General features: G+C 38.4%; 1 protein-coding gene across 6 annotated transcripts in view; it reads left to right on the top strand.

Moving 5' to 3' along the window:
* The window catches only part of Psen1 (presenilin 1), a 59,855-nt gene extending 38,824 nt beyond the window's left edge, over positions 1 to 21,031 (top strand). For all 6 annotated transcript variants that reach the window (XM_020175159.2, XM_020175139.2, XM_074067612.1 and 3 more), the window contains 7 exons: positions 4,469 to 4,536; positions 7,947 to 8,167; positions 12,450 to 12,548; positions 12,759 to 12,845; positions 16,194 to 16,367; positions 17,271 to 17,389; positions 19,802 to 21,031. In XM_020175159.2, the coding sequence (XP_020030748.1) occupies positions 4,469 to 4,536; positions 7,947 to 8,167; positions 12,450 to 12,548; positions 12,759 to 12,845; positions 16,194 to 16,367; positions 17,271 to 17,389; positions 19,802 to 19,957 (924 nt within the window). In that variant the 3' untranslated portion in view covers positions 19,958 to 21,031. The remainder of the gene's footprint in view (positions 1 to 4,468; positions 4,537 to 7,946; positions 8,168 to 12,449; positions 12,549 to 12,758; positions 12,846 to 16,193; positions 16,368 to 17,270; positions 17,390 to 19,801) is intronic.
* Positions 21,032 to 23,417: the final 2,386 nt, after the last annotated feature.

Here is a 23,417-nt window from a genome sequence, read left to right as displayed (position 1 = left end):
GCACCTACTCCATCATATCTAAACCTATCTTAATTATATTTTGGGTCAGTTCTGAACATCTTTTAGTTACACTAAATTGTAGACAGTCTAAAATGTTTGTACCTAGACAGATTTCCTCACTTGTTCATTTGGATTGTTTTGTTTTTTAATGTTCAAGTCTTAGCAAGCATAGCCAGTTCTATAGAATGAAGTTGTTTACTTTGACTCCTAGTATAAAGTAAAAAGTACTTTTGAGCCAGAAATTCAGAAGCTTGCCAGTACCTGCTTGACAATAAACCCTGAGGATTTCTTCTATCAGTGGTTGATTGTAAGCTTTAAAAAAGAAAAAGAAAAAAGAAAAAAAAACTTGCAAAAGTAGTTGGTTATTTCACATCACTTGTTATAGATGGAACTAGAACTTATTAAAGTCACAAGATTTCTGGCCTGGATAGCCCAAGTTTAGAGGAGGTACTGCTGAGTACTGAAGCAGTGCGCTTGTCTTTCAGAGCCTTTAACTCAGGGAAGACTAGTGGTGGGAGGTGGTTATTTAGTCATTATCAGACTATACTTTGGTAGTAATAATTCAGAAAATCATAACATGACTAACAAATAGGAAAACTGCTTAATAAAATCATTATTACAGGCAAAGGGCTAATATTTTTTACAATGTAAAGAACACTTATGCTGGGCACCGGTGGCTCACGCCTGTAATGCTAGCTACTCAAGAGTCAGAGATCAGGAGGATCACAGTTTGAAGCTAGACCCTTTCTCCAAAATACTCATCACAAAAAGGGCTAGTGGAGTGGCTCAAGCCCTAGTATTGCAAAAAAAAAAAAAAAAAAAAAAAAAGAACACTTGAGCTGGTAGAGTGGCTCAAGTAGTAGAGCTCCTGCCTAGCAAGTGTGAGACCCTGAGTTCAAACCCCAGTGCTACCAAAAAAAAAAAAAAAACACTTAAAAACATCTTAAGTCAGAAAAACCTAAGCAGAGAAGGTTGGAAAGAAATATAGATGGCAAATAAACAGATAGTTGGGTAAATGTGTATGTGTAAAAATTAATATTTAAATATCAGATTACCATTTGTTTTACTGATGTGGTAAAGATAAATTTAGCCTTTTTAAAATATAAGCCAATGTATATTAGCAGTAGTTTGTATATTTCAGCATTTTTGGTTTTGTTGCTTTATTCCAATAAAAGCATTAAAAATCCAGAAAAATACTTTTATACTAGGATGTTCATGTTAGTATGAATGATAAGTGGAGAGGAGTGCCAAATTTATGCAAATAATGTATAATGCAAATTCCACTTATAGGAATAGGTCAAATTATTGGCTCATCCATATGAATACAATATATTATTATTTAGTCATTTAAAAATCACATTTTCAAAAAGTATTTGGCATGTGAATATGTCTGTAATAAACGGTTCACATTTAGCTGAGCATAGTAGTTCACTGCTCTAATCCCAGCACTTGGGAGGAAGATTAAGAGTTCAAGGTCAACATGGGCTACAGAACAAGTGCAAGGCTATTCAGATCTACATACTGGGATCTCTGTCCAAGAAAAAAAAGAAAAACAGATTAAGGTTTTAAAAGCATAATGTAAAACTGTGATGCTTGGTTCACATTTTTGTTAAGAGGTGTTTGTACATGCAGATGGAAAATGTATATGAAACAAATGCTATGATCAACTTTAGTTGTAATTAGCCATTGGAAATAACTTTCTTCTTTTAGTATTTCTATACTTACTACATATTATTCTATAAACCTGTGTTACTTTTATATTCAGAAAAAAAATGCTTTCTAAAATAAAGTATGTTCCCTTACCAAGAAAAGGTAAAAAACATCTCAAGAAAGATGAGAATTTCTATGATTTGGAACTTAATATGTAATACCAGTGTTTATCTCCTATTCCTTAAAGCTGTTTTATCTTGTAATATTTTATGTTTTTATTTATATCTTGAAATGTTTGTCTTGATTTTTTTTTTTTTGTGGTACTGAGGTTTGAACTCAGGACCTGATTTGCAGGAGCTCTTACACTTGAGCCATACCCTCAGTCCTGTGTTGCTTTACTTATTTTCCAGATAGGGTCTCGAATTTTTGCCCAAGGTGGACTTAGATAGTAATCCTCCTACTTAACACCTCCCACATAGCTGATTATAGGCGTGCCCTACCACCTGACTTGTTTGTTAAGATGAGGTCCCAGTAACTTTTTGTCTGGACTAGACTGAAACCTCAGTCCTCCCTGTCTCTGTCTTGAATAGCTGAGATTACAGGCTTGGACTACTATACCCTGTACCTTGAATAATTTCTAACTTTGGGACTTGTGATGCATGTCTTTCTGCTCGGGAATTATTTCTTTTTGTTTGTTTATTTTATTTTGTGTTTTGGTTAGGTTGGTTGGTTTTATAAATGAAATAGAGTGAGGACTCCCTATTAGAATATTTTGCTAAAATTGAGATATTTGAAGAGAAATGTACGTGTATCTTCAGTTTACTTTGATACATGTAAAAAATAAAATAGATCAGAGGATGGAGAGTTTATGAATAGAAATGTTATAAAGCTGATACAGTGAATTATTAGCAGAATCTAGGGTATAATATAGGTGTCCTCTATAAAATTCTTTAATTTTTGCTGCATGTTTTGAAAATTTTTATAATGAAATGTAAGGAAAATTTTTGTGGGTGAACACCAGAATAGCTTTATTGTATTTTGATAGTCAATTTAGAATATTCAAATGTCCAAGGAATATCATTTCCTAAGTGAAGTAATTTTTTTTCTTTTTGGCCTTTTCCCAAAAAGCAATATGGCAAGAATTTTAAAGAAGTACATTTATTTATTTATGCATGCATGCATGCAGTATGGTGTTTGAATTTATGGCCTCGTGCTTGTTAAGCAGGCATGCTACCGCCTGAACCACACCCGTAGCCCAAGAAGCCATTTCTTTCTAAGGAATTAATGATCACTGATTGTAAAGACCTGGAGTGACCAAAACACACCCAGAGGGAAATTTAACACAACTAGATTTTGGTTTTGTTTTTTTAGTACTGCATCCCAGCCCCCACAACTAGATTTTGATAGCTCAGAACTGGTTATTGAGACAATTGGAAGGGGGCGGGATTAAAAAAAAAAAACAAAGACAAAATAATAATCATGTTTTGGAGGTTTTATTTCCTTTCCTCAAGGTTTGACTTGGTTTCTTCTGTTTAAGAGAGATTTTGGAAAAGTTATTGTTTATAAAACTCCTGTCATTAAAAAATAAAATCCATTTAAAAGTTAAGGCAACTAATGAGTGTAACCCTTCAAAATAATTTCCCTTTAGGTTAGAAGTTATAGATGATTTATCATATATCTCCATTCTCTTTTTAAAAGCCCTAGACTTTTTTGCATTGTGTAATACTTTCCTAAATACACTCATTACATTAAAATTACTATTAAAATTTCTATCTTGGGGCTAGCTGAGTAGCTCAAGCAGTAACAGCACCTGTATAGCAAATGTGAAGCCCTGAATTCAAACCCTAGTGCCACCAAAAAAAGGACAGAAAATTTCTATTTGTATAATAGTTTGCAAAAATCAAATTGTGATTTTATTCTTCTCATTAATAAGGTATACATGAATAATAGTGACTGACTAGTTCTACAGTGTTTTCTGAATGCTGTGTGAAAATGGTGAACTGACACAGCATTCTTCATATTAATACTTAAAAGAACCATGTAAAATAGAAAGCATTACAACACTTACCAAAACTGCAGACTCTGAATATTCTTTTGTCAATGTTTACATAATTTAAGCCTATTTTCTCTATTCAGCTAATGTATGTATGTATAGATCACTTAACTAAATCTCATTTTCCATTATTTATATTGTTTATTGAAATATACTATAAGATTCCTCCATTGAAAATACTGGTACTTTAAAGTTTAAATGTCACCTGTTGGTTCTGTTTATAATTTGATATTTAAGAATACATTTTTAGCTGGGTGCTGCTGGCTCATGCCTATAAACCTAGCTGCTTGGGTGGCTGAGATCAGAAAGATTGCAGTTTGAGGCCAACTCAAGCAGATAGTTTGAGAGACCTCCATCTCCAAAATAACCAGAGCAAAATGGACTAGAGATGTGTCTCAAGCAGTGGAGCTCCTGCTTTGCAAGCAAAGCCTTAAGTTCAAACCCCAGTCTGGCCAAAAAAAAAAAAAAATTCTCTTATTTCTAATAGTGAAATTATATTTTCATTATTTTATATTATGACTAATGAAGCATCAAAAAGTTCCATGTAAGTATACACTGATCCCAAAGCCATTTGTCTTCTGCCATTCAAAAGCAGAACATGGCCAAGCAGGGGATGTAGCTCAAAGGTATAGTGCATCAGGCCCTGGGTTTAATCCCCTGTACTTCCTCCCTAAAAGCAAAACATTTACACAGAGGCTGTTCTTGAAGTAAGAAACTGAAGGGTTGTGGGATCTGTTCATTATATTGAAATGCTTTCTTTTCTAGGTCATCCATGCCTGGCTTATTATTTCATCTCTATTGTTGCTGTTCTTTTTTTCATTCATTTACTTAGGGTAAGTGATAAAAGTATTCAGGTTTTTTTTCAGACATTAACTCTGTGTGGGCCCCATATACCTTGTTTATGAATTACTCTTAAGTTGCATTTATTTCCATATATATGTCATACTTGATTTATAAAGGGTGAGTCAATATTACCAATAGGGATATTCTTTTCTTGTTCCTTGCTTATAATAAGTAGAAGCAAAAGAACTCACAAATGCAATTAATTTTAAGCCTTTTCAACACTTTATAGTCTACTAGTTGAAATATTTGAATCAATGTTAAGAATTTTAAGAATGTATATAAACATGAATTGATTTTTAAATTTTTCTGTTGTTCTTATCAATCCCTGTTTTCTTTAACATGAAATCGTAGTGGAAGTTTCACATATTCAATAAAAGAATGCAGTACCTCTGTTGAGAACAGCAAAACTCAAGGATTCCCCAGCCTGCTCTTTCTCTCTGCCTCAGTGGCAGAATAGTTTGTAAACCTTAAGTTAGGAAAGAGGGAGTGAAACTAACAAATAAATCAAAGAATCAATTACTTGGAGGCACAAGAGGGAATAAGCACAGACAAAAGAAGTAAGTGTGATAATCTATGTGAAATGGGTGATATTCTAGAAAACAATTATGAAAACTGACTACTGAGAAGATTAAAAAAAAATCTACACAGAGCCAAGAAAGAAATACACAAAGATGTTTAAGTTCCTATCCTACTTCCACTAGAATCAACAACAGTAGCAGGCCCAAATGGTTTCATAGGAATTTCTGTTAACCCTTTTAATAAATGGACAACTCTAATGCTATTTTTTGTTTTTGTTGTTGTTGTTTGTGGTACTAGGGCTTGAACTCAGAGCCTTCACCTTGAGCCACTCCACCAGCCCTATTTTTGTGTGAAGGGTTTTTCAAGATAGGGTCTCTCAAACTGTTTGCCTATACTGGCTTTGAACCACGATCCTCCTAATCTCTGCCACCTGAGCAAGTAGGATTAAAGGTGTGAGCTACCAGCGTCCGTTTTTTTTTGGTTTTTTTTGTATTTTTGGGTTTTTTTTTTGAGACGGTCTCACTATGTAGCCCAGGATGGCCTCAAACTCACTATCATCCTTCCTCAGCTTTCTGTATATATTAAAAAGCATCTAATATAATTTAGCACCTGTTCCTGATCAGATTCCGTAATAAAATAGATAGATGTTTATTTCTCTTATATGATAAAATGGAAGAATCTCATTTTGGATTCCTTCCTTACCTCTATCCAATGATGAATTCCAAATGTATGAAAAATCCAAAAAACACTGAACAAAATCACAGGATGGATGATAAACTGCTAACATATTTTTTACTTCATATACAAACACTAATTTACTTTAAAGAACCGCTACATGGTAATAAGAGCACAAGCTAATGGGAAAAAATGGGCAAAGTATATGGAAAAGCACAGATTACTTTTAAATATATGGAAACACATACATCCCACTTATAAGACTAATGCTAATTAAAGCTGCACATTAACAAAGATCAAGTAGTTTGATAATATCCTAAGGTGGAAAAATGCATAGAAATGAACACTCACCTATTGATGTTTAACATTTGTTGAGAACAGTATGATATGGCCATTAAAATTTTAAGTACATGTATCCCAAACCTGTAATTTATAGGAATAATCATGGTAGCATTATTTCTAATAGCAAAACAAGTTGCAGTCAGGTGCTGGTGGCTCACATCTATAATCTTAGCTTACTCAAGAGGCAGAGATGGGGAGAATCTTGGTTCAAAGCCAGCCTGGGCAAATAATTCAAAAGACCCTATATCGAAAAACCCCATCACAAAAAAGGGCTGGTGGAGTGGCTTGAGATGTAGGCCCTGAGTTCAAACCCTGTATAGTGTAAAAAATAGAAAAAAGTTCAGATATGGATAATGTATGGAATACGCTATCATTTGTGTCTAATAAGCAAGTCTATATTTGCATAGATTCTCTCGAAGTAGGCATATAAAACTAATAACATAGTACTGAGGGGAACTGGGATAGGAGAGTGGGAAAGGAAACTTACTTTTCTTAGTTTCTTTTGTGAATTTTATATCTAACTCATGTATTACCTAAAGATTGATAACTTGTTTCATTTAGTTTGAGTGCTAGTATATCTGAAATGCTTAGTACACATAGCAGCATTACCTAAGAATTTCAGTATTTGCTTTTTGGAATCTGAAAATAGAACAAGAATCATCTTCCTAGGTAGTCTCCATAATTCAATTTGTGCTTGAATATTTCCTTTCTCTTCTGCTACCCCACGGTGATAGTTGCAACCTCTTTCTTTTTAGATGATGAGTATTTTCCCACAACATTGAAGTACTGTTATAAAAATACTAAGTGGTGGGGGTGGGTGGTACAAGCCTGTAACCCCAGCTACTCAGGAGGCAGTTTTAGACCACCCCAAGCACAATCGGGGAGACTGTCTGAGAAACTAAATGCAAAAGCACTGGTGTTGTGGCTCAAATGGTAGAGCACTGGCCTAGCAAATTTGAGGTCCTGAGTTGAAACCCCAGTACTACAAGAAGAAAAGCATTCATTGCTTTAAAAAAAAAAGCTAGTACACCTTCATACAGAACATGTGCTTAGCATCTTAACATGTGCAAGGCTTCAATCCCAGCAACACACATTCATGCATTCTCAGTCTCAGTCTCCCTTCCCCTCTCTCCCTTCCTTTCCTGTCCTCTCCCCTTCTCCTTCTCTCCTTTCTTTCCTCTCTCTCTCACACACCATGTGTGTTTGTCTGCCTCTCAAATGACATTTTATATGATTTGAAGATAAGTTCAGTCGTCCTTTCAAATTAGTATATCTCCCTTCTTACACACTATTTCTCATACATGGAATCACTTTTTTCAAGGAACTTACATCATGCCTTGGCCATATTATTTGTGTGTGTGTGTGTGTGTGTGTGTATACTAAGTTTCATTATGAAAATAACATCATTTGTAACCCAGCTATAAAACTTAACTGGTACATGTTTAATTTCAGATATAATTTAAGCTAGGAGTTCCCAAAATATACTATTACATTTTAGGTATTATGTGATTCTTTGTTCTTATTTTTATAGTTGTGGCCTATAATACTAGTTTTTCATTTATGTGAATTATAAAGCTGCCTATTTAAATAAGCTGCACGCAGCCTGGAGCTGGTGGCTCACGCCTGTAATTCTAGCTACTCATGAGGCAGAGATTCAGGAGAATCTTGGTTTGAAGCCAGCCCTAGGAAATAGTTTGAGAGAGCCTATCTCAAAAATAAACCCATCACAAAAAAGGGTTGGCGGAGGACATAGTAAAAATGTGAAGGTGGGATTTGACTATCTCTTAGGGAACCATAGTTCTATATAGTGTCTCAGTGAGAATCATTGTACATAAATAATTTTAAATCTGTTTAACTTTTTCAGGGAAGTGTTTAAAACCTATAATGTTGCCGTGGACTACATTACAGTTGCGCTCCTGATCTGGAATTTCGGTGTGGTAGGAATGATTTCCATTCACTGGAAAGGTCCACTTCGACTACAGCAGGCATATCTTATTATGATCAGTGCCCTCATGGCCCTGGTATTCATCAAGTACCTCCCTGAATGGACCGCCTGGCTCATCCTGGCTGTGATTTCAGTATATGGTAATACCTGAGACTGACACTTTCTTCATTGCAGAAATACCTTGCTGGTGCTTTCCTTCCTCTTACTAGTTCTTGGGGAAAATCTTAACAGTTATCTCATACTCCTTCAGTAGATAATTAAGTAGGTATAGTATCTTTTTTTTTGTCTTCCTTTTATAGTGCTGGGGACCTTGCACATGCTCCGCAAATGTTCTATCACTGAGCTCTATCTCTAACCTCTTACTGCTCCAGTTTAATTCAGCAGTGGGTTAGAGGGAAGAAGCGTGGACTTCTGCTTGGAAGACTTAGATTCAAAACCCCATCTGTAGACTGGTGGAGTGGCTCAAGTGGTAAAGCACCTGCTTTTCAAGTTCAGAGCCCTGAGTTCAAACCCCAGTACCAAAAAATTTTTTTAAAAAATCTCTTAGCACACATGAGGCCCTGGATTCAATCCCCCTACCACAAAGAAACAGTAACAAAAAAACTCTCTACTGCCAACAGTTTTTCTGATTTTAGGAAGTTCACTGCAGCTATTTGAGCTTCAGTTTCCTTATTTGTAAACAAGGCTTCAAGTTTTTAAGAGTTCAGTGAATTGAATATATGTTGAAAAACACTAGCAGAGCACTTGACACAAAAACACTCAATTCATGTTTAAAATCAAAAATAGTACATCTTTTTATAAAGCAACTTGAGTGGAAGAATTATCTCTTTTTTAAATTGTGCTGGGTGGGGGTATATTGTGACATTTACAAAAGTTCTTACAATATATCATATTTGAGTTCACCCCCTCCACCATTCTCCTTTAAACCCCCTCCCCCCACCACCCAGAATTATCCCTTTAAAAATTAAATTTGCAAGTCTGCGCCTGTAATCCTAGGTTCTCAGGAGGCAGAGATTAGGAGGATTTTGGTTTGAAGCCAGTTGGCAAAATGTTAGTGAGAACTGATCTAAAGTTCAAGAACCTGAGTTCAAACCCTAGTACCACAAAAAAAAAAAAAAAATGCCAGGCACGGTGGTAGCACATCACATGCCTATAATCCCAGTATTCAAGAGTTAGAAGCAGGAGGATCATGAGTTTGAGGTCATCCTGGGCTACAAAGTGAGACCCTGTCTCAAAAAAGAATAAACTAAACAAAAAGTTCTGAGTCTCAGTTTGCATCTGTGAAATGAGCACAATACCCATTTATTGTATTTGTAATTAAATCTACAGAGAGGTCTATGGATATAACCCGTGTCTGTAGCATAGAAGAGGCTCTCAATAAAAGCCAAAACTTCAATAACAAAAATAAAGGTTTCATAAAGAATTCAACTTACTTGGACAATGTGAGATTCAAATTTTTTAACAACCACTGTGATATGGGTCCTGATAGGTCAGAATGTACCCTAGCCACGAGTAAGTAACCAAGGCAGCCATATAGGTTTCTACTCTGGCTGTTTCCCCACGATAACCAAAAAGAGACCCATTTTCAGAGGTCAGCAAGTAGTCTATATTTTAAAGACCATGCTCATTTATCACTATTCAAATATTTATTACAGGTGTGATAATCCACAGTGAGAAAGAAAAAGTCTACAGAAATGGAACTGAACTGGCTCTGTTTTCATATTTGAGCAGCTAGTCAGAATTATAGAAGTCTATGCCTGACCTTCATAATGCCCTCATGTTCATCTGTCATTACACAGCTGTGGTTAAGAATGCCAGGTCTAGCTAGGTGCCAGTGGTTAACGCTTATAATCCTAGCTACTCAGGAGGAGCACGGTTTGAAGCCAGCCCGGCAAATAGTTTGAGACCCTATCGTGAAAAAAATCCAGCACAAAACAGGGCTGGCGGAGTAGCTTAAGTGGTAGAGTGCCTGCCTAGCAAGCATGAGGCCATGAGTTTAAACCCCAGTAGTGCCAAAAAAAAAAGCCAGTTCTGTGCCAAGTGTGATAGCGTATGTCTCCAGATCCAACTCCAAAGGAGTTGATCCTGAGGCATAAGGATCACTTGAGCTATAAGTTCAAAATCGGCCTGATCAACATAGCAAGATCCCAGCTCAAATTAAAAAAAGAAGAAAAACTTTCACTGGGGATATAGTTCAGTGGTAGAGCACTTGGTTGGCAATTACTCTGTGAGGCTCTGGATTTAAGCTCCAACAACACACACACACACTGCCAATTCTAAAGACAGAATGTCTAGGAACAGAATCCAGAGTCTACTAGTCTCACTTAACTGACTTTATAACCACAGTTTATCCAACTCTGAAAGTACATGTTTTATGAATCTTAAATGATACATGTAGTATTTGTAGGACAGTATCAGTAAACGTTAGCTCTCTTTTAGAATATGTAATCCTGTGAAGTAAGCAAGGTAATAGTTATCCCTCTTTTACTGCTAAGAAACTTGAAGTTTATACAGGTAAATTATTTGCCAAAGAGCAGTAATAATAATAATAGAATCTGAATTTCAAGTCCAGTATTCTTTCCACTGCATTACACTGTAGAACGTCTTTGTCTTCATTCACTTTAGTTGCTCTAAAGATCACTGAGTTTTTCATTTCAAAATTCTATAAGGGAAAAACATGTCATGCAGCCAAAATAGTTACAGGATGTGACAGCTTCAAACAAGCTGAAGACCTCGTTATTTCAGACTTCCCTTTCCCCACCTCCCAGGGGTGGGGAGGGGTTTGAAGTCAAGGCTTCACATTTGTTGGGCAAGCACTCTACCACTTGAACCATGCCCCCACTTCTTTTTGTTTTAGTTTGTGTTCAAATAGGGTCTTATGTTTTTGCCTAGGCTGGCCTCAAAGCCACAATCCTTTTACCTCTACCTCCTGAGTAGCTGGGTATTACCGGTATGCACCACCACACCTGGTCCTCAAAATTTCCCTTTTCTCATTCAAAAAATGTAAGTGGAAGTGATGAAGATAGAGGTTTCTCTCCCCCACCCCCCCGCCACCGTGAGTGTGTGTTTTATTACTATATTTTTGTTGTTACTATTATACAAAAGAGACATGACTACCTGCAGCCATGAAAGTCGTTTTCTCACTTCAGTGCAGCAAAATGATAGTAATGTGAGCATAAGCTATCAAGTCTTCATTTACAAATTTAGCTATAGCTGTTTTATATTTTTGAGTGTTTGAAATTATCTTCCATATACCTGTTCTGAATTTTCATGACACAGAAAAATATATTAAAAATTGCAGTTCCTAGAAGGAAATGGGGATAAAATCAGAAATAATTTAGCCTATTGCTTCCTCTCTGAGTTACTAGTTTTGTAAAAAAAAAAAAAAATCCAATTTTTAGCATACATATGTTCTGAGACCTGAATGTTTGTGAAGTACTTTTATTTGGCTGAAAACTAAATACTAAATTTGATCATACAAAGACTTACCATTTTGTTTGTATATTGTTTCATTTCTTATTTCAAGTATCCTTAAAAAAAATTTTTTTTGGTGAGACTGGAGTCTAAACTTGGGTCCATTTTGCTTTGGTTATTTTAGAGATGGGGGTCTTGTGAACTATTTGCCCAGGGTTGATTTCAAAAATTTGATTCTCCCAATCTCAGTCTCCCAAGTAGTGAGGATTACAGGCATGAGTCACCAACACCTGACTTCATTTTATTTTTTCTGCCACTAGGGATGGAACCTAGGGCTTCACATATGATAAGCAAATTCTCTACCACCGAGCTCCACCCTCCAACTCTATACTATTTTTCAGAAGAAGGGCTGGAGGACTGGAGGAATAGCTCAAGCCATAGAGTGCCTGCCTTGCAAGCATGAAGCCCTGAGTTTAAACCCCAGTACCTCCAAGCAAAAAAAGAAGGGGTGAATCTCTTCTTACTCTGCTCTTCATATTTTGAAAAGTTCAGTGTTTTAAGTAAAACTTCCATTTGTAACTTATATGAGATTTATTTGGAAATAATTCGTCTTCATTTCTGCTTGTCATAGATTGCCAGCTGCTCTAGAGTAGTTGTCTTATGTGGCTTGCTCTTTTCTTCACACTAAGAAGATTCATTCCTAGAACAGTCTGCTGTTCTTGCTGACAGTTCTTAGCAAATAGCAGTAAGACCACAGTAGACTTTTCAGAGTTCTTCTGTTTGGTTTTGTGTGTTTTGCTTAGGTTGCTTTCTTTTCCCACCAATTTGCCTGTCAGTTATTTCATAGTCATTCAACATCTTTTTGTAGAAAAACAAAAACATTAAACCCTTTCTCTCAGTTAATTCTTCCCTAACACAACCATTTACACATTTAGCCAATACAATACATTTTATCAAATGTCGTCGTCTTCTTCTTCTTCTTTTTTTTTTTTTTTCTTCTCTTTCTAGATTTAGTGGCTGTTTTGTGCCCAAAAGGCCCACTTCGAATGCTGGTTGAAACAGCTCAGGAGAGAAATGAAACTCTCTTTCCTGCTCTCATTTACTCCTGTAAGTATTTCAAAATTACATTGAATTAGTACACTCAGTTTCATAGTTGTTTTTTGATCTATTAAAACTAAAGATGTTATGATTTTTAGCATGCATTTACTTGTGATTGATAGGAGTGCTTGAAGCAACATTACAAAGATACGTGATTTCCATAGAGAAATGATAGTTTGTGTTTCCACTGCTCACTTGGAATTTTGTCTTTCTCAATAGCAACAATGATGTGGTTGGTGAATATGGCTGAAGGAGACCCAGAAGCCCAAAGAAGGGTATCTAAAAACTCCAAGTATAACACACAAAGTAGGTGACTTTTATTTGGGTGTATCTTAATTTTGCAGGATCATTGTCATCTTATAGGCTAGCAGTGATTCTAACCTCTTTCTTTGATCATAGATTCCTTTGAGAATCTTCTAGAGCTGTGATAATCCTCAGTGAAAACACACATAAATATTTAAGGAGCTCAGAGACTTCAAACACAACGAGCCAGTCTGTGCACTCTGATTAGGATTCTGCCATTAAATTCATAATACCGGCATGGAAAGGTTCAATTTGAGACTATGATTAAAAAAAAAAAAACCCTATATCTCCAAATATGTAAAGATGAGAACCTCAGCTAAGTGTGGTGGCTCGGCACTTAGGAGGCTGAAGCAGGAGGATCATGAATTCAAGGCCAGCTTGGACCACAGAGCCCTCCCCTCAAATAGATAGATAAATGGATAGATGGAGGGATGGATGGATGGTTGGATGGATAGGTAAGTAGGTAGATAGATAGATAAGTAGGTAAACAGGTAGGTAGGTAGGTAGGTAGAGAGAGGGAGAAAGAGAGAGAATGAACCTCTTGTCTAATGTGATCAGAGTAACTTTAATTGATTTGAGTTGTGGTGATATGTATACTAAGAAAGTCAACTATTCCCAGTGGATATGACTTTCTGGAAGTGGAGAACATTGATGACCAAATATAGGGGATTGCAATTCCTCAGAAGACATTAGAAATTGTTATCAGAAAGAACTGAAGAATAACAACACAATATAAAAGTAAAGAGAGGAAACTTTTTTAAAGAGGAAAGCAAAGGACTAATCCTACCTTTATAAGGACACTGAAAAACAGAGACAAAATAAAAATTAGTAAGAGAGGAAAAAATGTCTTTGATTGAGTTTCTCTTTGTCACCAGAAGGAGAGTTTAGATTTTTTTTTTTTTTTTTTTTTGGTGGTGCTTGAGCTCAGGTCCTTCACTTTGAGCCACTCCACCAGCCCTATTTTTTTTGTGAAGCCCATTTTTTCGAGGTAGGGTTTCAAGAACTGTTTGCCTGGGCTGGCTTCAAACTGTGATCTTCCTGATCTCTGCCTTCTGCATAGCCAGGATTACAGGCATGAACCACTGGCGCCCAGCATGAGTTTAGGTTGTACAGAACCAAGAATACTGTTAAATTATCATCAGGTCACTGCAAACAGGATACTTTCTACTGGGAATTCTTATTTCAGGCCCAAAGAGATGAGGCTTCATTCTACAGTGTATGAGGCAGCAGAACAGATGGCATAAGACCCATGATAGACCTAGAGGGAAAATAGGAAATGTGTTGGAAATTTGCTGGAAACCTGGTTATTGTATTAAGCTAAAGAAAGTCATACAGTCATCCATGACTGCCTATGTATATTAGTATATTATTGGTACATCAAGATTTTGTTCTTTTGACAAATGTCAGTTGAGCACCTAACCATGTGCCCAGGACTTTGCTAGGCTCTGGGAATATAGCACTGAATAAGGCATTACTTGCCCTTGTGGAGTTTATAATGTATTTGGGGAGGCAGAGTCAACAAATAGTTACATAAATAAGTCATTCAATTGTGTGAGTACTACGAAGAAGCGTAAGTTGCTATGAAGAAATTTACAGTAGGGGAGTTTCGTTATTCTGTAAGTAATAACAGTGGTGGCTAGCTGAAGAATGGAAGAAGAACTGTCCAAAAGGACAACTTGGGCAAGGGCTTTGAAGTGAGAAGGAGCTAAATGCACCACAGAGCTCCTCAATGAGAGTGGTCTTGGGGTTTGGTGGGCTTCCCACTAGGCAGGCTAATTACCATGCCTGGCCCACTGACTGGTTGAAAACTGCCACGTTTGAGGCAGTTAAATTGGGACTAAAGAGCACTGGGCTTCAAGAAGAAAGTCTATGCATGGAAAAAATGATACACCTGAGAGATCACCTGTTTTGCTTGAACTCTGTCAGAGCGTCTGGGGATAACTTAGTCAGAGGTAACACATAGAAAATCAGGAGGCGCTTTTCCAAAACAAAAGGTGTGAATACTTTTTGCATAATGATAATAATAGAAAAACTGAGTTTTAACATAAAATTACGTTGAGATGGAAAGCGTTAAATCTGTGCATAAGGATGTGAAGCTAATGCTTCATATAGGAGCAAGTACCTAAAGTAAACCATCAGATAACACTATAAGCATGCTACTTATAATTGTGGGGGTAAATGCCAAAAAAAAGAGCTGAGAATAGGAAGGAGGACAGCAATAAGAAAGGATAGAGCAGTACAGGAACTGCTGTTTTTGTTTATGAATCTTGTATGATTTGATAAAGTGAACCAGAGAAGACTCAGGTTTTGTGGAGACTCAGTTAAGAAAAGAAAGAATGAAAATTGCCAATCCAGAATTGCTTAGAGCCCTCCCACAGGAAGTCCTTTCAAGTGAGACCCCTAAAGCTTTATTCATGGTAAACCGGCTTCTACACTGAACATATAGGACTTGTGAAAACAAAGGCGAGAGATCTAGCATGTAGCTCAGTGGTAGAGGACTTGCCTAGCATTTATGAGCACGGCAAGAGAGTGGGGCAGAGGGAGAGAGGAGAAGGAGAATTGTGAACTTTTTATGTATTTAAATATTTTTAATGTGTGGAAGTTTCTTAAGACTTGTCATACTCAGTTCAGTCAGATTGACAGTCACTAAAGCCAGTGGTTAAGTACCAACAGGTAGGAAGCTTTCAGTTGCATAAAACAGAAAAACCCAACTCATTGCTATAAACAAAGGAAAAATATATTCTCTAATGTGACATGGATCCTTTAGTGCAGGCATTTGTAGAATTCGTTATTTTTAAGGTTCACTGATGTTAACAAGGGCCCAGGTTCTTTCACTCTTCCTACTTTGCCATCTTTAGCATACAGTATGTTCTTCAGCGCCTTGTGACCATGACAACAGCAGTTTCAAGCATCATACCCAGATGAGACAACATATAGGGGAGAAAAGAAGCTGTTTGCCTTTTCCTTGAAAAGAGGAAAGATAAAGTCTTCAAAATTCCTAGCAGACTTTGCTGAACATGTACTGGCTGGTATGGTCACAGCCTCAAAGCTGTAGAAGTTTTATTGGGAAGAGAAATAGAGGGAATGCCATGCTTGGCTTAACCAGAGTTTACCACCAGAGTCATCTGGATGAGAGGTGGAAGCTCAAGCAAACCATGACCCTGCCTTCAGCAAATAAGGGGGAATGACTCCTGCGTAAGCAGCCAACAGGCATTGCTACTGTGCTCTGTGGGTTAAGAGCCAGCCAGTCTAGTTACCATGACATACCAGGTTGTTACTGTTTTCATGCAATTTTCTTTTTTATTAAATGATTCTAAATATTAGAGCTGTACTTTCTACTTGCTCTTGAAGGCACAGAACGGGAGGCACAGGACACTGGTCCAGAGAATGACGATGGCGGCTTCAGTGAGGAATGGGAAGCCCAGAGGGACAGTCATCTGGGGCCTCAGCGCTCTACACCTGAGTCTCGGGCTGCTGTCCAGGAGCTTTCCAGCAGCATCCTAACCAGTGAAGATCCAGAGGAAAGTATGTACATTTCTCTGTGTTACAAATTCATGGGTTCCTTTAGGTAGCTGTATTGTTAACTCCTCAAGAATAAAATGAATGATCTCATAAGCATACAATGCTAAGTAACACTACAGTTTAGTGAGAAATACTGGCAACAGTTGATGTTACTTGTTATAGTTAAGATTGTAAATAGACCAAATTCTGCCCTTCACATTTTTTAAATGCACCTTTACAGCCTGATCTTTTGGCATTTATTTTATAAAATAAAGGATTTTTTTTTTTTTTTGAGGGTTGGAGGTGTGACTCAAGTGGTAGAGCACCTGCCTAGAAAACACAAGGCCAGGTGCTGGTGGCTCATGCCTGTAATCCTAGCTACTCAGGAGACAGAGATCAAGAGGATCTTGGTTTGAAGTCAGCCCTAGACATAGTTTGGGAGACCCTATCTCAAAAAAAAAGACTGGCAGAGTAGCTCAAGGTGTAGGCCCTGAGTTCAAGCCCCAGTACTGCAAAAAAAAGAAATAAAGAAAAGGGAAAAGTAAAAATTTTTTTTTAATTTTTATTGTTTTATTATTCATATGTGCATACAATACTTGGGTCATTTCTCCCCCCTGCCCCCATCCCCTCCCTTACCACCCACTCCGCCCCCTCCCTCTCCCCCCCACCCCCTCGATACCCAGCAGAAACTATTTTGCCCTTACCTCTAATTTTGTTGAAGAGAGTGTATAAGCAATAATAGGAAGGAACAAGGGTTTTTGCTGGTTGAGTTAAGGATAGCTATACGGGGAGTTGACTCACATTAATTTCCTGTGCATGTGTGTTACCTTGTAGGTTAATTCTTTTTGATCTAACCTTTTCTCTAGTTCCTGGTCCCCTTTTCCTGTTGGCCTCAGTTGCTTTTAAGGTATCTGCTTTCCTTTTTAGGAGGAGTAAAACTTGGACTCGGCGATTTCATTTTCTACAGTGTCCTGGTTGGTAAAGCCTCAGCAACCGCCAGTGGAGACTGGAACACAACCATAGCCTGTTTTGTAGCCATATTAATTGTAAGTATATGCGAAGAAAAATGTGTCAGGATTTCTGTCAAAATTCTTAGTTCTGTATGTCTTTAAAGGCAATTTGCTTTTAACCCCAGGTGGGCTGAGAGTTCCAATCACCTGAGAAGCTTTTTAAAAACTTAGTTATTAGACCTAACCTGTGTAGTTCTTCACATTAAAATCACCTAGGAACATTTAAAACTGTGAGGTATCGTTTTTGTGTGTGTGTGTGTGTGTGTGTTTTAAAGTTCCCCAGGAAATTATGAGTACTTTTAATTAGGAACCCTTTATGGAGCCCAGCATTGATATTTATGAAACTCATACCCTGAAACTCAGTCTCAATGGCATCAGCAGATCCTCATCCAGTCCCTGGCTGTAGTCACAGAGCTTGTGGTGACTACATTTGACAGCACAGCCTACAGCAGGGAGAGTACTTTGGGCAGCAGGCGTAGAGAGGGAGAAGCTAACCTAGCGCATGATCTTGCTTACAGTGCCACAGCCTGGACCCTTAGGCTTTCACAACTGTGATTTAAGTGAATAACATGTAAGATTTTTCTTCATTTTACTGAAGATGTGATACCATATGTATCACTATCATTGGTAGAGTATGTGACTGAATTTAAATGAGAGCTTAGGTAAGCGCCTGTGCTTACATTTATTTTCTGATTATATTTGTGATTTATCACAAAAGAAACAGTCAGAATTTGTATGTATTTTATTTTTTTTGATTTTTTTTTTTTTTTAGGTGCTAGGGACTTGTACATGCTAAGCAGGCTCTACCACTGAGTCACGTATTGTATCTGATTTTGAACAAACTGAAGTAGTGCTCAGACTCCAGACTTTGTAGCTAGGGTCTCAGTGATTAGGGTTCAGCTTCTGTGTATTTACAAGAAGGCAGTATGCTCATCACATACTAGCTTCTGTTATCTGTTCTGTGAGACTCTCTTTGTCCCCACATGGCATAAGGAATGTTCTCTGTCTCTGGGATTTTTTTCCCCCAGTACTGGGGATTGAACTCTGGTCCTTGACACTTGCTAGTTTACCACTTGAACCACTGCCCCAGTCCAGCCTCTTGGATTTTAATGTGCCAAACCAAATTGGAGCCCTTAATGTTTTAGACAAAAATTGCAGCACTTTTTCAAAAACTATTTAGTTTCAGGTTCTGTTCCTTTTAGAATTAGGGAATAAAATATCAATGGTGTGTACATGGTGAACGCTGTATAGGGAAGGTTTCCTTTTTATCAAGAGACTACATTTAAGGCAGGTGCTGGAGGCTCTTACCTGTAATCCGAGCTACTCAGGAGGCAGCGATCAGGAGGATCACAGTTTGAAGCCAGCCTGGGCAAATAGTTCACAATACCCTTTCTCAAAAATAACCAACACAAAAAGGCCTGGTGGAGTGACTCAAGTGGCAAAGTGCCTACATAGCAAGCATGAAGCCCTGAGTTCAAATTCCACTGCTGCTAAAAAAGAAAAAAAAAGCTGCATTTAAGTTAGGCTTGGTGGCAGACACCTGCAGTCTCAACATTCGAGAGGCTAAGGCAAGAGGATTGTGAGTTTGAAACCAGCATGGGCTACATAGTGAGACCCTGTCTTAAAAAAAAAAAAAGCAGCTATATTTTTGGAATAGTGCTACACTTAGCATGCACAAAGCCCTAGATATAATCTCCAGCATCAAAAAGAAAGCCACTTCTCTTTTATTTCCTCTTGTCCTCCTATCCCCTGCCCTGCCTGTTATACAAAGTGATCTCAGATTCCTGGGCTCAAGTGATCTTTTTGCCTTAGTCTCCCAAGAAGTTGGGATTACAGATATTCATCATTGGGCCCAGCTCTAGAAGCTACATTTTTTTTTTATGGCTGTGTTTCCAAATTTAATGAAACACAGGAAATCAATGTGAGTCAATGCCTTATCTCAACCAGCAAAAACACTTGTTCCTTCCTATTATTGCTTATACTCTCTCTACAACAAAATTAGAAATAAGGGCAAAATAGTTTCTGCTGGGTATTGAGGGGATGGGGGGGAGAGGGAGGGGGTGGAGTGGGTGGTAAGGGAAGGGGTGGGGCAGGGGGGAGAAATGACCCAAGCCTTGTATGCACATATGAATAATAAAAGAAAAAGGAAAAAAAAAAAGTATTAAAACATGTTATAAAAAATGATAGCAACCATGAAGTACATCAGTAAATTTTTAAAATTAGGTGAGTTGTGGTTTAGTGAGATAGCAAAATTTGTAAGTGATTACTCACTTTACTTTAGCCAAGAAAATAAAAAAGCCGATGTTGAAAACTCAAAAAAAAAAAAAAGAAAAAGAAAAAGAAATTTAACCCAAAGTAAAGTATTAGTTAACCAAGACTTGTTATTATTTTACATGAAATGCCTTCATAATTACACATGTGTGTTTGCCTTTCCCATCTCCTCCACAGGGTCTGTGCCTTACATTACTACTCCTTGCCATCTTCAAGAAAGCATTGCCAGCTCTTCCCATCTCCATCACCTTTGGGCTTGTTTTCTACTTTGCCACAGATTACCTTGTACAGCCTTTTATGGACCAGTTAGCATTCCATCAATTTTATATCTAGCATATTTGCAATTGGAATCCCATGAATGTTTCTGCTTTGACTATAATAAAATCTGGGGGAAACAAAGGTGATTTTCCTGGGTCCCCATCTAACAAAGTCAAGATGCCTGGCTGGACTTCCGCGTCTTCCTTCCAAGCTTTCCCAACCACCTGCACTGTTGGACATGGAAGGAGGTGTCTACAGAAAATGGATTTGAACTTACTTCATCATGGTGGACTATGTCCCTCGGTGCAAAAAACTTACCAGATTTGAGGGAAAACACAAGGAAACATGGTGGGCTAAGAAGTCGCTGTGCTCCACCAGCAGTGAGACCCTTGGTCACGGGAGATTTTACCAACACTACGAACTCTCAGGACTACCGTTACCAAGAGGTTAACTGACATGGTTTAAACCAAACAGAGCTCTTCATCTTAGCCTCCATGTTGAAATCACCGTAGTAAATGTGTATTGATTGAATTATGAACCTTTGCAGGAGGTACATGAGAGTAGGCACCAGCAGCACAATGGCAAGGGGGCTCATTTCCAGACTTTTCTGCTGCAGACTTTAAATTTTTAAATAAGACCCCACACACTTTGAGTCACATTATATGCATATGTTGATTTTAAAATTTTTGTTCTCAAGCACTGAACCTCATTACCATCTGTTGCCATTTCTTCCCAAGATGAATCTGAACTTATTTGGGGTTGCTTTATCCTGAAAGTCTTACCTCGGGTTCCAAATTTAGTAATTTCTGGAAATAATGGAACTGTTACTACTCAACGGTTCCCGAACATCCTTAAATAAATTCTGGATTTTCCACCAGATTCCTAAATTTTAGGCACACTTGTAAACTCATTTGCCCCCACATGCCTTCTGCCTGTCTTTCCCTTTCCCTCAGCAGCTTTCTCTGACAGCAAATGAGACAGCTCTGACATGGTAGCAGGTGATTTGGTTAACCCAGGGTTTTCCTCTTTTTATGATGCAAAGAATGTGTCAATGAATCAGTGTGTCATCTTTGCTGTCACAGCTCTGTTGATGGCAAGTAAGATGTGTGCCCAAAGACAGAATTAAAGAAGAGTAAAATGGCTGGTGAAGCACTCTTTCCTGGTTTTTCTTTTGTTACTACAGCCTAGTTTAAATTAGGGTTGGGGTGTGGCTCAATGGCAGAGCACTTGCCTAGCAAGGCTCTGGGTTCAGTCCCCAGCACTGCAAAACAGAACCATAGAAATCTAATTAGTGGCCCAACAGTGGTGGTCTGTACACCTATGAGCCGTTTTTATCTGTTCAAAGCAAAATTTTAAAAAAGCCATTTTTTATTTTTTGGTGAGTGGTGAGAGAACCTGGGGTCAGGAGGAGAACCAGCAGCCAAGCAGAGAGAAAAGGGCCTCGCATAGCCAAGGGGCAAAGTGAGCTCCCAGCCTGGGCAGATGTGAAGGAGGAGATCCAGGTTGCTCCTCTGGAGCCTCACAATGGGTGTTTTGTTGTCACCTGGCTGCATCACCTTGTGTCAATGTGCCTTTGTGTGAACTGGGCAGTGGGGGCACCAGCTGAGGTTACAGCGGAGCTCAGCCTGGGTACAGTCACAAAAAAGCACACAGGGCACCAGCCTGTGGCACATGACACCTAAGGGAAACCTTCAGGTCCAGCACTTCTTTACCACAGGGGACCTTGAGCCATGGCCTTCAGACTAGAAGCATTTGTGAGACTGTTTCCTCCTGAGGCTGAAGAAAGGCTGGCCTTGCCTCTTCCAAAGCCTGCTGCTGTCTCTCCCAGCCTGTTAGGTGATCTGGTTTGAGGGGCTCTGGAGTTTAGAATATTTGTCTTCAGTCATGAGATCAGTTTGTCTTGTCGATTTTGCTTTTTTTTAGGGGGGGGTGTATGTGTTTGTGTGTGTGTGTGTGTGTGTGTGTGTGTGTGTTGCTGTAAGTGGACCCCAGGGCCTTGTGCATGCTAAGCAATTCCTCTACCACTGAGCTCCACCCCCAGCCCTGGATGTTCCTATAAAGACATTAACTTTAAGGGCCTAGTGGTAGCGCTTTCCTAGCATGCACAAACAAGGTCCTGGGTTCGGTCTCCAAGAGAAGAAGCTAACTTCAGGAGTGTTGTGATGGTGCTAACCTGTTCCAAACAAAAAAAGTGGCTCATTTCTGATAGTTAGCAGAGAGGAAAACTAAAAGCTATGCAGAGAAGAATGGGGCTGACAGGAGGAGGTTCTGTCATCTGTCTCCTTTAGCTCTCCCCTCCCCCCTGCACTCATGTGGCCAGGTGATTCTCTTCCTGTAGAAAGCACTGGTACAACAAAGCCACTCGCACACCAGTTAGTGACTCAAGGAATTTTTGGAGCTCTAACCAAGAGTGGTTTGAGGGTCTCAAGCGTGCTGTATCATTCACAACAAAAGAGGGGGTATGTGTGTGTATGCATACGTCCATCTTGTGTGTTATTGTTTGTAGAAAAATGGCAGTAATACATCTCTTCGAATTTGAACCATATCTCAAACACAGTGAACAGCACACAGACAGCCCATCTTTAGTCACTGATCTCAGCCACAAAGTTATTTAGTCATTTCTAAAATATCAAAATTCTAGGCTTTCACTATGCAAAAGAGAAAACAGCAATTCCACTGAGGATGTGCTGTCACATGCGGGAGAGGTGTGGCTGTGAGCCAGGCAAAAACAGTGATGAAGCTTGGCCAGCCACTCTAGCCTGCTCAGTGAAAAGCAGGACAGTGGGGAAAAAAGAGCCTCTAAGGGCCTGGGTCTGAAAGACCTCCAGAACACTGGCCAGTTACAGGCAGAATGTCTGCCTGTGGGAATGCCAGCCATATTTGGGAGACCTGCAGCATTTCCAGACAGGAAAGACTGTCCTTCCTGTTTTGCATTTTTGCTAGGTTAATGTGAGAGCTTTCACTCTCAATGACTAAATTACTCAGAAAAATGGTGAGGGCAGTTTTCTAAGCAACTTGAGAGGAAGCACTTACAAGTAATTTATTGACTTCTCTACTGGAGCAACAACTATAAAGGCCATGTTTTTATTTTAAACTCTTGGATCCACATTTTTTAGTGTCCATCTGATTTAGATGCCCAAACAAATAATATTTTGTGCTTGTTCTTTATTTGCCTCAAACAATTTATTCTTTTTTTTTTTTTTTTTTTTACCTTGAACTTGTAATCCTTCTGCCTGAACCTCTCAAGTGCTGGAATCACAGGTGTGTGCCATTACGCTAGGCTTAACATTTGTATGTATTCTTTGTGGTACTAGGGTATGAACTCAGGTCCTACACCTTGAAAGCCACTCCAGCCCTTTTTAGTGAAGGGTGTGTTCAAGATAGGGTCTCACAAACTATTTGCCTGAGGCTGGCTTTGAATCCTGAGCCTCCTGATCTCTGCCTCCTGATTATAGGTTAGGATTATAGGCGTGAGCCACTGGCTCCTGGCAATATTCTTGATGGTAATTTGTAAAATGTAAATAGAAATGAAACT

The sequence above is a fragment of the Castor canadensis genome, chromosome 3 (genome assembly GCF_047511655.1).
Source record: "Castor canadensis chromosome 3, mCasCan1.hap1v2, whole genome shotgun sequence".
Taxonomy (NCBI): Eukaryota; Metazoa; Chordata; class Mammalia; order Rodentia; family Castoridae; genus Castor; species Castor canadensis.
Note: the sequence above shows the minus strand (reverse complement) of the source record. Positions and strands in the feature narration are given on the sequence as shown.